The 17,533-nt window shown below is 47.0% G+C and overlaps 1 protein-coding gene across 2 annotated transcripts in view; it reads right to left on the minus strand.

The window, feature by feature from the left end:
• Positions 1 to 215: 215 nt before the first annotated feature.
• Positions 216 to 17,533, minus strand: part of POLR2H (RNA polymerase II subunit H) — a 46,735-nt gene continuing 29,417 nt past the window's right edge. For both annotated transcript variants that reach the window (XM_029615928.1, XM_029615927.1), the window contains exons 4-5: positions 12,887 to 12,970; positions 216 to 744 (exon numbers count right to left, since the gene is read on the minus strand). In XM_029615928.1, coding sequence (XP_029471788.1) covers positions 627 to 744; positions 12,887 to 12,970 — 202 coding nt within the window. In that variant the 3' untranslated portion in view covers positions 216 to 626. The remainder of the gene's footprint in view (positions 745 to 12,886; positions 12,971 to 17,533) is intronic.

A 17,533-nucleotide genomic window follows, 5' to 3' on the forward strand; every position in this document is an offset into this window, starting at 1 on the left:
CCAAGCTGGCCAAAAGTTCCTGGAGGTCCAGCGGGGGTCAGGGAGCGATTTCCCGCCGCGAATCGTTTTCCGTACGGAAAATGGCGCCGGCAGGAGATCGACTGCAGGAGGTCGTTCAGCGAGGCGCCGGAACCTAATGGCAGTCAATAGACATACAACAGTTTAGATTTTCTTTAACCCAGTATACAATTCTCACATAAAACTTACAGAATTACTAGTGGAAAATAAAAATATTTAATAAGAAATACAGGAATCTTGATACAAAATCACTCAGCGGAGCACAGATTTTCAGGTCCAAAGCAGTCTAGCAAAACGAAGCCCAGCAGATAAATCTTTTTTGGAGGAGGAGCCGGGGCTGATAAGAAGCCTAATTCTTGTAAATCAGAAGGGAGGCAAGGCTCTGCTGGGAAGGGTGGAATAGAAGCGCTCCTGCTACAAAAGATTGCACCACACTTGAGAACCTGAACGCTGTAGCAAAAAAAAAAACCAAAAAACCAGACGGCTCCATGCTGCAGAGTACTGTCAGTCACTTATAGTCACAAACAGAAAATGTATGCACAGGCATCCACAGAAACTTGCACCTATGCATGTGCCACATGCCTACTGCTCCCAGTCCCAGCTCTGCATTAAAAAGCCAACTTCTTCATTAGGAGGTAAACCCTGGAGTCCACTTCAAAGCCATGCAAATTATTGGCATCGCCTTGAAGTCTCATCAGCAGCCCACCATAAGATACATAGGCAGACCTGAAATAGAAGAGAGAATTACTAGCAAACAGGTTGCACGCAGGAATTATACATTTTTAAACAATTATTATTACCCTGAACACATTCTCCCTTTGTCTGATCTTATTCTCTCAAGGCAATAAGATGAGGATGCAAGAAAGCTTGCAGACCATACCTCTTATATGATAAGTCTTGGAGATCATTAAGGATTTCCAAGACTAGGCAGACTGTGTCTTGGGTAGAAGGTAGAATAAAACTGCTAAAGATGAAATCTTTACCTTAAATTTTGTATTTGAACATATTCCTTGCCCCAGATTAAGCTCTAGGTTTTGTAGTTCTTCAAAATCTCAGCAGCTGGTTCAGATCAGAAACACATCTACCAAGGTTCTCACTAGAGAGCTATCCCAAACAAATGATGTTCCACTAGCTATACTTGTTCCTGTGCACATGCTCATTGAATGGTAGGAAAAATAATCCACACCCACACGTGATAAGCATAAGGTAGAGGTAGAAGAGCTTGCATGTAACTGGAAATTAGAGGTTGATTATGAAGACTGGGAGAGGGGTTTCTGTTGAAGAACTGACCAGTAAACGGTATGCTGGGGCTGGTGTTATATTTGCCGGGTTAAAAGGTGTGCGTTGGGTGTTGTGGGATTTACTGCATCAGAGGGGTAATAGCCTCATCTACATGGAATTTGCATGCGACGAGTGCTAACAGCACAGCAATTGCTTAGGTGCATGTTTTGGATGCGTTTATCCCCTTATCGCATCAGGTTATAGTCTTGAGAGTCCAACATGCACTTGGTTTATGTTTTTAACAGACACACTTATGCAAATGTGTAAGACATCCTGTAGACCACTGTGATGTATTGAAAAGAGAAGGGAGAATGAAACCAGGGAAGTGCATGGTACGAACAAGAAACACCCAACCACACAACAGTAATCACTAAGTGTGTAGTTTTTAAGTGAACTCTGCAGTAAAGGATAAAGCCACAATTAGAGAAGGAGTCCTGTACTCAAACTGCTATAGAATTGAACTAGACATGTTTTTTCAACCTCATTTAATAATTAATCTTGCTTAAAAACTGTTACCGAACCATATGGCACCCATGTAAAATGTAAGATTACAATAGCATTACTTTATGTGCCTTTATGTAAACCGTTGTGACGGTACCCACCTTAACGACGGTATAGAAAAAGCTTTAAATAAATAAATAAATAAATGGAAAAAAAAAATGTGCGTCCAACTGCACATAAATCTATGCGCTAGACTGGGTGCACTTTATTACATCGGCCCTACCGTTAGGTGTTCATATAAGCATGTATCTTGGTACTCCAATGAGTTAGTGGCACTATGGCAGTTGCTTGGAAAAGCAGAGCAAAAATGGATAAACTCTCACAATGACTGCTCTAAAGAGCTTTATTACTCCTGGGGGAATTCTGCGCAAAAAACCTGAAAATTCTGCAAACTTTATACTGGTCAAAATAACACAATTTACATGACAATCTTTAAGTAATTACATTTTAAATTATTACAGAAAAAATGATTAAAGTTGCAGAATTTTAAATATTTTGAGCAGAATATCCCTAGAAATTCACTGTAAGTGTCCTTTCCACATACACACACACTCATACAGGCTCCCTCACTCTCTCTCACACACACATCCCCTCATACAGGACTCACTCTCTCTTACATACACACCCACACAAGCTCCCTTTCTCTCTCACAGGCTACCTATGTCTCTCTCTCACGCATCCCTTCACACAGGCTCTGTCTCACACATACACAATCCCTTCACACAGGTTAGCACCCTCACATACACACGACCCCTTTTTCATACATACCAGCTTCCAATCTCTCACACGCATACACACTCCTTCACAATCTCCTCATATAGGCTCCCTCTCTCTGAAACCCACACTCAAGCATCCTCCCCACTCCCCCTCTTATCAACCAAGCTGTCTCTCACCCTCCCCCACACCCCCTCTCCTCTCTCACAACATTCTCGCTCATTGGTATCCCCTTCCCTTCATATAGACTCCCTCTCTCAAACCCACCCTCTCTCTCACACCTTCCTGCTCTCTCACCCTCCCCACCCCCCCTCTTACCAACCATGCTGTCACCCTTCCCTCTCACACACACACACACATTCTCTCTCACCGGCATACCCCCCCACCCCATGCTCTCTCTCACCCTCCCCGACACACACTCTCTGTCACCGGCATGCCGCGGGACGTGCTCTGTTCGAAGACGAAAGCCCGGCACGCTGTTTGCGGTGAAAAGGGAAGGCCCCCATGTGCCGTACCCAGCACGCCGGGCCTTCATCTTCGCCACGAATGGAGCGTGTGCCACAGGACACGCACCGTTCGCAGCATGCCGGGGTCTCCTCTGCTATTTTCTGCGCAGAATTTAGCAATTCCCCATCTGCGCAGAATTTAGCAATTCTGCGCAGATGGGAAATTCTGCGCAAATGTTGCGTTCCGCAGTAGCGCAGAATTCCCCCAGGAGTACTTTATGGAGAGTTATTAAGGAAGTAAAGCAGTAATGGTGGAAAGGTTAAGTGAGCAAAGCTGCTCACCTGTAAAACAGGTGTTCTCAGAGGACAGCAGGATGGTAGTCCTCACACATAGCTGACATAATCAGATATAGCCCCGACAGGAAATGTTTCTAGAACTTTGACTAGGCACACTGAGTATGCCCAGCAGGCCCTATACAATGTGTCCTCACGGGGTCCCCTCTTCAGACTCATAACACAGGAATTACGATAAAATAAAAAACAGGGTCTTATCTAAATCATACTATTGTACCAGCCTTATTGAAAGTTTAATCATCCCCTTGTAGGACACTAACTGATTAATCAGTAAATTCACCTGTAAATTTAAACTCTAATTCCAACTCCCTTAGTATCCTAAACTTAACTAGGAACTCAATAAAATTTAGATGAAGGCAGCAGTCCAGCAGCAAGAGGGGGGCTTTCCAGTCTTTTGCATTGAGTGTCACATGTATCATTTTTTACCCACCGAGAGATTGTATGTGTGCACTTGGTGCAAAGAGCTCCTGGCTCTCAGGGAACAAGTCCGATATCTGAAGGCTAGAGTAGCAGACTTGGAGGAGCTGAGGCAGACAGAGAGGTACATTGATGAGACCTTCAGAGACATAGTAGCCAAGTCCCAAATCCAATCTGGCAGTCCCAGTGCTGCCTTGGATCAGAAAGGTCTCCCAGTAGGAGAACATCACCCTGGTGTAGCAGGAAGTGATCCTGTAGGAAGGACCTGCTCTCCAGGTGATGTATTGTCCTCTCGCACTGAGGACAAGTCTCCCAGGGCTACTTTCCAGGAGGGAAGGGTTAGGCCGGCCATCATAGTTGGTGATTCAATTATTAGGAATGTAGACAGCTGGGTGGCTGGTGGGCGTGAGGATCGCCTGGTAACTTGCCTGCCTGGTGCAAAGTTGGCAGACCTCACGCATCACCTAGATAGGATTATAGACAGTGCTGGGGAGGAGCCGGCTGTCGTGGTACATGTGGGCACCAATGACATAGGAAAATGTGGGAGAGACGTTCTGGAAGCCAAATTTAGGATTTTAGGTAGGAAGCTGAAATCCAGAACCTCCAGGGTGGCATTCTCGGAAATGCTCCCTGTTCCACGCACAGGTCACCAGAGGGAGGCAGAGCTCCAGAGTCTCAATGTGTGGATGAGACAATGGTTCAGGGAAGAGGGGTTCAGTTTTGTAAGGAACTGGGGAAACTTTTGGGGAAAGGGGAGATTTTTCCGAAAGGATGGGCTCCACCTTAACCAGAGTGGAACCAAGCTGCTGACACTAACTTTCAAAAAGGAATAGAGCAGCTTTCAAACTAGAACAAGGGGGAAAGCCGACAGTCACTCAGCAGTGCACGGTTCGGAGAAATGTATCCTTGAAGGATACTAATGAAACAGGAGAGTTAGGGCATCCCAACAGAGAGGTTCCAATAAAAGCAAACGTAGTCCATGTGCCTATATGTAAAAAAATCAGCAAAGCTAATGATTTCCGAATTATCCCTAACAACTGAAAAGCAGGTTGTTAAAAACAAAACACACCCTTTGAAATGTCTGTATGCCAATGCCAGAAGTCTAAGAAGTAAGATGGGAGAGTTAGAGTGTATAGCAGCAAATGATGATATTGACATAATTGGCATCACAGAGACTTGGTGGAAGGAGGATAACCAATGGGACAAATTATATCGCAATGATAGGGGAGGATCAACTTGGTGGGGGTGTGGCACTTTTATGTCCGGAAGGATATAGAGTCCTACAGGATAAAGATCATACAAGAAACTAAATGCTCAGTAGAATCTATATGGGTAGAAATCCCATGTGTTGGGTAAGAGTATAGTGATAGGAGTATAATACCATCCATCTGGACAAAATGGTCAGACAGATGATGAAATGCTAAGAGAAATCAGGGAAGCAAATCAATTTGGCAGTGCAATAATAATGGGAGATTTCAATTACCCCAATATTGACTGGGTAAATGTAACATCAGGACTTGCTACAGAAAAAGTTCCTGGATGTAATAAATGACTGCTTCAAGGAGCAATTGGTTGAGGAACCAACAAGAGAGGGAGCTATTTTAGATTTAATTCTTAGTGGAACGCAGGATTTCGTGAGAGAGGTAACAGTGATGGGGCCACTTGGCAATAGTGATCATAACATGGAACCAGATGGCATGCATCCTAGGGTACTGAAAGAACTCAAAAATGAAATTTCTGATCTATTAGTAAAAATTTGTAACCTATCACTAAAATCATCCATTGTACCTGAAGACTGGAGGGTGGCCAATGTAACCCCAATATTTAAAAAAGGCTCCAGGGGCGATCCGGGTAACTATAGACCAGTGAGCCTGACTTCAGTGCCGGGAAAAATAGTGGAAACTATTCTCAAGATCAAAATCGTAGAGCATATAGAAAACATGGTTTAATGGAACACAGTCAACATGGATTTACCCAAGGGAGGGGGGAGGCCTCAGTGTCACCCCGGGAACAGACGCCAGCTGGGTCAGTAATGCACCGATGAGCACAATGAGCTTCTCCGTAAGTCGTATGAGGACGGGCGGCACTGGTTCTGATGCAGACCATCGTGGACCCCGGGCACTGATGGAGGATGGGTGCTCCTCGCCACATGGTCGTTTCAGGGCATCGCGGCAAAAGCCGGTGTTTCCTTATGTCTGGCACCCATGTATTGAGGGGACTGGTGCCGCTCAGCCTGGTCCTTCCCCCAGTGCCAAAGTCAATGAACCCAGTACCCTTGGCCCGGAGATCAACAATAGTCGGTCTCCAGTACCCCTATCCACCGGTGACCTCAAGGGAACAGACGATCCCGCCAATGTCAATGGCGTGGTGTCCATCTGTGTGCCTCGAAGGTCCTGCGATGCCAATGGCTCGGACTTCTTTGACCCAAAGATGTTATCCATCTTGTTGAGTCAAAGCAGACATCCCTTCGGGATTATCTGGGCCCACAAGAGGCAATCCCAGACATCATGAGTTGCCCCCAGGCAGAAGATACAATCATGAGGATTGGTGATTGACATGGTCCTTGGGCACTGGATGAAACCATGATGGGGCGAAATATAAGAGAAGAAGCAAGGAATGCTGAAGGCAGGCATCGAAGCACTGCCACCAAGCGGGGAATTGACTGAGAAATGAAACCTGAACACCGAAAACCCTGACTGGGGCACTACAGGAAGGCACCAAAAGGGACATGGCGATGGACCGATCATGAAAAACTGCAAAAAATGGAGAAATTACTTACTTGATAATTTCGTTTTCCTTAGTGTAGCCAGATGGACTCAGGACCAATGGGTATAGTGTGCTTCTGATAGCAGTTGGAGACAGATCAGATTTCAATCTGACGTCAGCCCTAGTACATATACCCCTGCAGGAAGCCCTGCTCTTCAGTATTCTCTTTATAAAGCAATTGTGGATATGTGACTGAACAACTTGATTAACTTGGTTAACTTTGATTAACTTGAACTGGTTGATGTGGTTATAGCTGGAGACTGCCAGTGCACTCAAATGAGAAATGCTGACACCCGGTAGGCATGGGTGTCCTAATTAGAGGTAAGCTTGACTTACCCGTGTTTATCTTGCTCTCGGGGATTGTCTCCCGAGGTTTCTGTGTTTGCCGGCAGCCGTGGGTGGGATGCCGAGTCCATCTGTATACACTAAAGAAAACGAAATTATCAGGTAAGTAATTTCTCCATTTCCTAGCATGTGGCAGATGGACTCAGGACCAATGGGATGTACAAACGCTACTCCCAAACTGGGTGGGAGGCTGCCCATGGCCCACTTAGTACTGCCCTTGTGAATGCTGTGTCCTTCCAAGCCTGAACATCCAGGTGGTAGAACCTACAGAAGGTGTGAATGGAGGACCATGCTGCCTCCTGACAGATCTCGGCGGGTGACAGCATCTTGGTTTCCACCCAGGACACTGCCTGGGCTCTAGTAGAATGGGCCTTGACGTGTAGAGGTGGAGGCTTGTCTGCCTCTACGTAGGCCGCCTTTATAACTTCTTTGATCCAGTGGCCTATGGTCGCCCATGAGGCCACTTCCCCTTGTTTCTTCCCGCTGTGAAGGACGAATGGGTGGTCCATCTTTCGTACGGATTCTGACCTTTCCAGGTATCGGACTAGGAGTATGCCGACGTTAAGATGGTGAAGGCGGCAGGATTCTTCAGAGTCCTTATGGTTGGCGATGGTAGCGAGATGGTTTGGTTTAGATGGAAGTGCGAAATCACTTTTGGAAGGAAGGAGGGGACCGTGCGTAGCTGTATGGATCCCAGTGTGAACCTGAGGATGGTTCTAGACAGGACAGTGCTTGAAGCTCGGAGATGCGACGGGCTGAACAGACGGCCACTAGAAATGCAGTCTTCAATGTTAGTAGTCGGAGGGACAGATCGCGGGTGGGTCTGAAGGAGGCTCCTGCTAGGAAGTCTAGGACTAGGTTGAGATTCCTTGAAGGTACCGGCCACTTTAGGGTGGTCTGATCTGTATGACCCCTTTCAGGAAGCGGGAAATGACTGGGTGAGAGACTAGCCTACCACCCTCCACCTTGGCTCTGTAGCAAGCCAACACGGCCACCTGCAACTTGGAGTTGAGAGACAACCCCTTCTGTAAGCCGTTCTGCAGGAATTCCAGGATCGTGGGAATTTTGACTGTCTGTAGAAGGATGTCGCGGGTCTTCATACCAGTCTTCGAATATTCTCCATATTCGTATGTAGGTCAGAGAGGTGGAAAACTTGCGTGCTCGGAGCAGTGTCAATCACTGCCCCCCAGAGTATCTTCTCTTCTTCAGGCATGTCCTCTCAATGGCCAGACATAAGAGAGAATCGAGTTGGGTCTTCGTGGAGGATCGGGCCTTGTTGGTGCAGATCCCTGTGTGGAGGTAAAGGGAGAGGGCTCCCTGTCAGTAGTCTTCGCATGTCTGCATACCACGGCCTTCTTGGCCAGTCCGGGGCCACTAGAAGTTCTGGTCCCCTGTGGTGTTCTATCTTGCGGATGATCCCGCCCAATAGCGGCCACGGAGGGAAGGCGTACAGCAGGATTTCCTGTGGCCAGGCCTGGACGAGGGCATTGATCCCTTGGGATTGTGGTTCTCGTCTGCGACTGAAGAAGTTGGGAACTTGGGCATTGGACCAGGTTGCCAGGAGATCCATGGCTGGTGTTCCCCAGCGGTTTACTATCGACTGGAAGGCTATAGCCGACAGCCTCCATTCCCCCGGGTCTAGACTTTCTCTGCTGAGGTAATCTGCAGTGACGTTGTCTTTTCCTGCGATGTGGGCGGCTGAGATCTCTTGTAGGTTTGATTCTGCCCACCCCATTAGGGGGTCTATCTCCAGGGACACCTGTTGGCTTCTAGTTCCTCCCTGGCAGTTGATGTAGGCAACTGTTATGGCGGCGTCTGACATGACTCTGACCGTTTCGCCCCGGGTCTGTGACTGAACCGTAGGCAGGCTAGCCTGACTGCCCGTGCTTCCAGTCGATTGATGTTCCACCCCAACTCTTCCTTGTTCAATTGCCCCTGGGCAGTCAGCCCTTGGCAGTGGGCTCCCCACCCTTATAGGCTCGCATCTGTGGTGAGCAGGATCCAAGTTAGCAGGGATAGCCTTACTCCCTTGCTCAGATGGTCTTCTTGTAGCCACCATTGTAGGTGGGTTTGAACTTCCTCTGGGAGCTGGAGGAGGAGTAATTTTGGGACATCGGATTCCATCGTGACAGTAGGGAGCCGTATGTGAGCTCTCGCCCATGGGACCACTTCCAGTGTGGATGTCATGAGACAGAGGACTTTGAGGTAGTCCCACACCTTGGGGCAAAGACTGCTTAACAGATTTCGCAATTGATTCATCAGTTTTGTTCTCCTTGTAGGAGACAGAATGACCTTGTCTGATCTGGTGTCAAAGTGGACTCCCAGGTATTCTAGAGATTGGGAGGGCTGCGTTGACCACCTACCCGAGGTTCTCCAGTAGAGTTTTGACTCTGGTGATCCCTGATGACTTTCCTCTGGGGATTTTGCCCTGATCAGCCAATCGTTCAGATATGGATGTACAAGGATTCCTTCTTTCCTCAGTGTCGCCGCCACAACCACCATGATTTTTGTAAACGATCAAGGTGCTGTGGCTACCCCGAAGAGTAGTGCCCGGAACTGGTAGTGGTAGTCCAGGGTCGCGAAGCGTAAAAAACGCTGATGCTCGTGATGGACCGGGATGTGCAGGTAGGCTTCTGACAGATCCAGGGATGTGAGAAACTCTCCCGGCTGTATCGCCCTTATGACTGAGCGTAGGGTTTCCATGCGGAAGTGAGATACCCTCAGGTGGCGGTTGACTGACTTGAGGTCCAGAATGGGCCGGAACGTACCCTCTTTCTTGGGAACAATAAAATGGATGGAATAATGCCCCGTATTTTCTTGTTGTGTGGGCACCGGCGTTATGGCTTTTAAGTCGAGCAATTCGGCCAGTGTAGATTCCACTGCTGTCCTCTTGAAAGGATTGTGGCAAGGAGATTTCACAAACTTGTCTGGAGGGATGTTGTGGAAATCCAGATAATATCCCTCTCAAATGATGGTTAGGACCCACTTGTCCGAAGTTATCTCGACCCATTTTGGTAGAATAGGCCAAGCCTGCCCCCTATGGATTCTTCCTGTGGATGGGTCAGTTGATCTTCATTGCGGGGTGTGGCTGGGGCCTGGACCAGAGCCGGCTGCCCTTTTGTTGTGTTTGTTCCGAAAGGACTGGCCCCTGCCTGTGGGGCGAGATGCTTGATATGTACTTCTGTACAGTTTGAAGCGCTGTGAACCCCTACCCTTAGATGTTCGGGGGGAGGGGGGCTGGCTTCTCTTGTTCTTGTCCTCCGGTAGCCGCGGTACCGAGGATTCGCCCCATTTGTCGGCTAACTTCTCCAATTCGCTTCCGAACAGGAGGTATCACTTAAAGGGCATCCTCGTGAGTCTCGTCTTGGAGGTCATGTCAGCTGACCAGCTTCTGAGCCAGAGTTGTCTTCTGGCTGCTACAACAGATGAAAGGCCTCTGGCTGCGGTGTGCACCAGGTTGGAAGTCGCATCCGTGAGAAATGATACTGCTGGTTCTAGTGATTCGACAGGTGTGGTGGCGTCCTGGTCTTTGATAAGCAGGCGCATGTCACCACGGCACAGCAGGCCGTGATTTATAGTGACATAGCTGAAACGCCGAATGATTGTTTAAGGATGGATTTTAGACGTCTGTCCTGGGCATCCTTGAGTGCCGCTCCTCCCTCAACTGGGTTGGTAGTGAGCTTTGAGACCGCGCAGACCATGGCATCCACTTTGGGGAATGCCAGGAGATGTTTGGCCGAGGGGTCTAGGGGGTATAGGGCTGCCAGGGTGCGCCGCCGCCCCCCCTCCCCCTCAACGTGGCCTCCAGAGCTTCCCATTCCAGGTCAATCAGCTGTTGAACGGCCTGCAGCAAAGGGAAATGGCGGGAGGCCTGACGCAGTCCCTCGAGGAGGGGGTTCGTCTTTAGTTCCCCTGTGGCACTCGTGCCTGGGATAGCGAGCTTTATCAGGCTGTGAGCCACGAGGTCTGATAGTTCATCCTTAGCGAAGAAACGCCTCATAGTTCGGTAAGGTTCCGTTCCTGGAGGGATTTCCCCTTCCTCCAGGGAGTCTTGATCCTCGTCCGAGGTGTCCATGTCCCCAAAGTTGGGGCTTTGAGGCAGGAGAGGTGCTTCTCTTGGTTTAGAGGGTCCCAGGATGTCGGGGTCCTCTAGGGCAGGCTGTGGTTGTGTCATCGGGTGCACCGGTTGCATGTGGACAAAGATATGTAGGCCTTTGAAGAATTCTACCCAGGAGAAAGATGCTGGGTCTAAATTGAGAGGCGTTGCGCCCCCTGGGAGCCCCGTTTGAGGGAGGCTTCCGCCGGGGGTAGCCAGATCCGTTGTACTGTCAGTGGATCTGGATCCCAGTGCCGGCTGGAGAGGGCCTTGGCCTGGTTCACCCAGAGCCTCCGCGCACTGTAGACACAGGGCCATGGCCTCTTCATGCTGCGCAGCTCTGATGTGGAATGCTGGGCAGAGTCCCTGAGCCTTGAGCTTCTTTTCCGGTGGTGCCATGGTTTGTGCGCATAGGATGAAGAAAACTCCGTTTTGTGCGTTCAAGTGTACACCGCCAGGCTTAGTTATACGCTTCGGGTGCATGCGCAGGCCGCTGTGTGCACGGGGTTTACTTATGCGCCCGGCACAGTAAAGCGTGTGGCTATGCGCACAAGTGATTTTGTGCACATAGTTCGCCTCTGTGCGCATGGATCAAATCGGCAGACAGGGTGGTGATCAAGCAGAAAATGGCGATGGCAACCACACGAGCAATATGGCTACCCATGTCAGAGGGTCTCCATGTGGGAGGACCTTTGTGTTGGATCGGGGTCTAGCCCGGAGAGGGCTGATCAACCCGGTAACACTGATGCTGGCTGGCAATCTGTGCAGCTATTCGAGTCTCAGAGACCGGAGACTTTTAGGACGTTTTCTACCTTACCTTGTCTCAGCATTTTCCGGTCCGGTCCTGGGCGGTCTCCAGCTGCGGGGAGAGTGGGGAAAATACCTTCACCGCTACACTCGAAGTTGCACCCGCTGCCTCTCAGCTGCGCCCGTTGCCGGGGGCTAAGTCCACGCCGGGAACCGGCTGCTGGACCGAGGCCTATCTCTGAGGGATCGCGGAAATCACCTCAGGAATCTCGACAGGGGGAGGGACCCGTAGGTATCACCGCAGGAGAGCGGTGCTCGTCTGTAGAGGTAAGTTTTCTTCTTTATTTTGGATTTCTTTGGTTAGAATACTCTAAACGCTGTGCAAGCGTGTATAGAGTCCCAAACTGCTATGGAGACGGAAAATACTGAAGAGCATGGCGTCTCGCAGGGGTATATGTACTAGGGCTGACATCAGATTGAAATCTGATCCGTCTGCAATTGCTTTCAGGAGCACACTATACCCATTGGTCCTGAGTCCATCTGCTACATGCTAAGAAAACGAAATTTTCCACAAGGCAAAGAGGCAAGATTTTAGAGCTCAAACTACAAGGCTCACAGCTCCGCAAGAAAAAAAAAAAAAAAAGATTGAAGAGGGACCTTGCTTGAACGCATGCTCAGTGTGCCTAGTCAAATTTTCTAGAAACTTTGACATGTTTTCCACATTTGGCTCCATCTGATGTCACCCATGTGTGAGGACTACCATCCTGCTTATCCTTTGAGAATGAATGTATCACTACTGAATTAGAGAATGCCATTAATTGCCCACTGGAGTTGTTTTACATTGTTAGGAGTTTGACTTCTAAACCATAATGTATGATTTGAATTATCCAAGTTGTGATGGATTGTCAGCTCATTTTACAATTGCAACATATCAGAAAAACACACCAGATATTGTATTTTGGCACTAGCCATCTGAGGAAACAGCTAATATTGAATAGTTGCATTACAGTTTAAAAGGCAAAAGGACAATTCAAGCCATTCAAACTTGTTGATAAACTTTACACAGATTGGGCGTGATCTGAGTTTACTTTTCCTTCAATAGTTTAGAGTTATATATCAACTATTTTCTTATTGTTTGCTAACAGAAAGATTATTATGCATGTGTTATGTCTGAAGTCTAGAACAAAGTGCACAGACTTACAGTCGAGTTGCTGCTTCTGTTGAGGTCTCATCGCCTTCTATTCTGTACACTTTCCCATACATCACATACTCAAACTGATCTGCCCTAATAGGGGAAAGAAAAAGAAGACTCTGCAGATAAACTCAGCAGCTCTGCCTCGCTCTCATATAGTACACAAGTCCCATCTGTGCAGGAGCACCCATGGCCCTAGGAGCATTTCACAGTTTATATAAAAAAAACAAACTTTCACACCCGTTCACCAAATAATGAAAGGTTTACCATATGTGAAAAAAAACAAAACACTACAAAAAGAAAGATGAATTTCGTTTTAAGGAGCTAGCCAGGGACATCCATAGGATGACTCTCCTATTTGGCAATATAGAGGGCAATAATTAAACCATATGGGGAGCTTACACGCCCCTAAGTACTTGTATCTATGGGTTGCAAGCTCATTTTCAAGAGAAAACTCCTCATAGCGTATCCACAGAGTTTGAAAGTGCAAACTCCCTACGGGAAGATGAAAACTTTGGTGTGTACTTTGCTGAACAGCCCGGGCACCCACCTTCCCCCCCACACTGGGGAAGGGCTGTTTTCTTAAGTTTTTTTTCCCATGGGTAAACCAGCAGAAAAACCTTCTGAAAATTATCCCCATAAGCAACATTTTTAGATCCATCTAAGATAATGTGTACATAATTACAAGGATGTACACAACATGACCACTATGGTTATGTATACATCACAGACGGGCCGATACAGTAAGGAGCGGTAGGAAGAGCTGCGTTAGTGCCGGGCGCACCCGCAGTTGCCGCACGCACAGTCCGACTCACCTACCGCTCGATACTGTATTGAAATAGCTTGCAAATGCAAGCCGCGTCCAAGAAGCGTCCGTGAAGTGTTAGGCCCGCGCAATCCATTTTACTGTATAGAGCGCTATACAGTATCCTGGGTGCGCTGGTACCTGTCATTTCAAATGACATTTGAAATGACAGGTACCAGGAAGTGGATGGTTCTCCTATGCTTGGGCATCGGGGATTGCGAGTACCGAAGCAAGCAAGGCGCAGGCGAGTCCCGAAGCAAGCAAGGCGCAGGGCGAAAATTAACAGAAAAGTGAATAAAGTGTAATAAAAGTAAACTTACTGGCGGGAGACGGCGGGCGCGCATTCATTGAGGCGGTGGGAGCCGGCGGCGAAAGCAGCCTCCAACAGCCCCCGCCAGCGGTGAATGAATGCACGCCTGTATATGCCTGTGCAATTTGGGCGCTCAAGGCGTGACGTCACGACGTTTGGCGTCACGGCGTGCGACATCGGCGTTCGCTAATGCGCTGCCTTGCGCGCCCAAATTGCATTCATTCACCTTCGCCAGCGCCGGCGAGGCGCTGTTGGAGGCCGCTTTCGCCGCCGGCTCCCTCTGCCTCGATGAATGCACGCCCGCCGGCTCCCGCCGCCTCGAATGCACGCCCACCGGCTCCCGCCAGTAAGTTTACTTTTATTACACTTTATTCCCTCTTGTTTTAACCCGGCTTCACGCAAGGAACAGAAGTTGCAATTGTTCCTGCAGTTACAGTTAAGAAACGCGTTTGCAAGAAGAAAGGAAACGTTTTTTTTTTTTTGCAAAACTGGCAATTTTTTATTTATTTTTTTTTTTTTTTTTCAAGTGGGAGAACCAAGAAAAGCTGTCAGAGGGAGAAGAAATATGTTCACCGTGGACTGGGGCAGAGCTGGGTTGCAGCTCTGGAGAGCCCGGGGGGACTGGCCCATCAATTTGAGAGGTAAACACAAGAATAGATGCCTTTATCTTTTCCAAATATTTATTAGAGCAGAGACGTATATGTAAAATTGCCCGACTCGGGCCGAGTTTCGCAGCTCAACAGCCGCTGCCTCAGGGGCTTAAAGCAATCCAAAATCTTCAATTGAGTTTAAAAACGTCATCAAGCAACTAAAACCTGCATTTCTACTTGTATTCAGTCCTTTTAAGGACTGAATACAAGTAGAAATGCATCTATATAAAGATAAAGGCATCTATCCTTGTGTTTTATCTCTCAAATTGACGGGCCAATCCCCCCGGGCTCTCCGGAACTGCAACCCAGCTCTGCCCCAGTCCACGGCGAACATATTTCTTCTCCCTCTGACAGCTTTTCTTGGTTCTCCCACTTGCAAAAATAAATAAATAAAAAATTGCCAGTTTTGCAAAAAAAAAAAAAAAAAAGTTCCCTTTCTTCTTGCAAAGGACTGAATACAAGTAGAAATGCAGGTTTTAGTTGCTTGATGACATTCTTAAACTCAATTGAAGATTTTGGATTGCTTTAAGCCCCTGAGGCAGCGGCTGTTGAGCTGCGAAACTCGGCCCGAGTCGGGCAAATATACATATACGTCTCTGCTCTAATAAATATTTGGAAAAGATAAAGGCATCTATTCTTGTGTTTACCTGACTGCTATCATAGATCGCCTACCTCTTTGTTTTCTTGGACTGTCAATTTAAGAACATAAGAACATGCCATGCTGGGTCAGACCATCAAGCCCAGCATCCTGTTTCCAACAGTGGCCAATCCAGGCCAAAAGAACCTGGCAAGTACCCAAAAACTAAGTCTATTCCATGTTACCATTGCTAATGGCAGTGGATATTCTCTAAGTAAACTTAATAGCAGGTAATGGACTTCTCCTCCAAGAACTTATCCAATCCTTTTTTAAACACAGCTATACTAACTGCACTAACCACATCCTCTGGCAACAAATTCCACAGTTTAATTGTGCGTTGAGTAAAAAAGAACTTTCTCCGATTAGTTTTAAATGTGCGCCATGCTAACTTCATGGAGTGCCCCCTAGTCTTTCTACTATCCGAAAGAGTAAATAACCGATTCCCATCTACCCGTTCTAGAACTCTCATGATTTTAAACACCTCTATCATATCCCCCCTCAGCAGTCTCTTCTCTAAGCTGAAAAGTCCTAACCTCTTTAGTCTTTCCTCATAGGGGAGTTGTTCCATTCCCCTTATTTTGGTAGCCCTTCTCTGTACCTTCTCCATCGCAATTATATCTTTTTTGAGATGCGGCGACCAGAATTGTACACAGTATTCAAGGTGCGGTCTCACCATGGAGCGATACAGAGGCATTATGATATTTTCCGTTTTATTCACCATTCCCTTTCTAATAATTCCCAACATTCTGTTTGCTTTTTTGACTGCCGCAGCACACTGAACTGACGATTTCAATGTGTTATCCACTATGACACCTAGATCTTTTTCTTGGGTTGTAGCACCTAATATGGAACCCAACATTGTGTAATTATAGCATGGGTTATTTTTCCCCAATATGCATCACCTTGCACTTATACACATTAAATTTAATCTGCCATTTGGATGCCCAATTTTCCAGTCTCACAAGGTCTTCCTGCAATTTATCACAATCTGCTTGTGATTTAACTACTCTGAACAATTTTGTGTCATCTGCAAATTTGATTATCTCACTCGTCTTATTTCTTTCCAGATCATTTATAAATCTATATTGAAAAGTAAGGGTCCCAATACAGATCCCTGAGGCACTCCACTGTCCACGCCCTTCCACTGAGAAAATTGTCCATTTAATCCTACTCTCTGTTTCCTGTCTTTTAGCCAGTTTGCAATCCATGAAAGGACATCGCCACCTATCCCCTGACTTTTTACTTTTCCTAGAAGCCTCTCATGAGGAACTTTGTCAAACGCCTTCTGAAAATCCAAGTATACTATATCTACCGGTTCACCTTTATCCACATGTTTATTAACTCCTTCAAAAAAGTGAAGCAGATTTGTGAGGCAAGACTTGCCCTGGGTAAAGCCATGCTGACTTTGTTCCATTAAACCATGTCTTTCTATATGTTCTGTGATTTTGATGTTTAGAACACTTTCCACTATTTTTTCTGGCACTGAAGTCAGGCTAACCGTCTGTAGTTTCCCGGATCGCCCCTGGAGCCCTTTTTAAATATTGGGGTTACATTTGCTATCCTCCAGTCTTCAGGTACAATGGATGATTTTAATGATAAGTTACAAATTTTTACTAATAGGTCTGAAATTTCATTTTTTAGTTCCTTCAGAACTCTGGGGTGTATACCATCCGGTCGATTTACTACTCTTCAGTTTGTCAATCAGGCCTACCACATCTTTTAGGTTCACCGTGATTTGATTCAGTCCATCTGAATCATTACCCATGAAAATCTTCTCCATTATGGGTACCTCCCCAACATCCTCTTCAGTAAACACCGAAGCAAAGAAATCATTTAATCTTTCCGCGATGGCCTTATCTTCTCTAAGTGCCCCTTTAACCCCTCAATCATCTAATGGTCCAACTGACTTCCTCACAGGCTTTCTGCTTCGGATGTATTTAAAAAAGTTTTTACTGTGAGTTTTTGCCTCTACAGCCAACTTCTTTTCAAATTCTCTCTTAGCCTGTCTTATCAATGTCTTACATTTAACTTGCCAATCTTTATGCTTTATCCGATTTTCTTCTGTTGGATCCTTCTTCCAATTTTTGAATGAAGATCTTTTGGCTAAAATAGCTTCTTTCACCTCCCCTTTTATCCATGCCGGTAATCGTTTTGCCTTCTTTCCACCTTTCTTAATGTGTGGAATACATCTGGACTGTGCTTCTAGAATGGTATTTTTTAACAATGACCACGCCTCGGACATTTTTTACTTTTG

The sequence above is a fragment of the Rhinatrema bivittatum genome, chromosome 9 (assembly GCF_901001135.1).
Source record: "Rhinatrema bivittatum chromosome 9, aRhiBiv1.1, whole genome shotgun sequence".
Lineage (NCBI taxonomy): Eukaryota > Metazoa > Chordata > Amphibia > Gymnophiona > Rhinatrematidae > Rhinatrema > Rhinatrema bivittatum.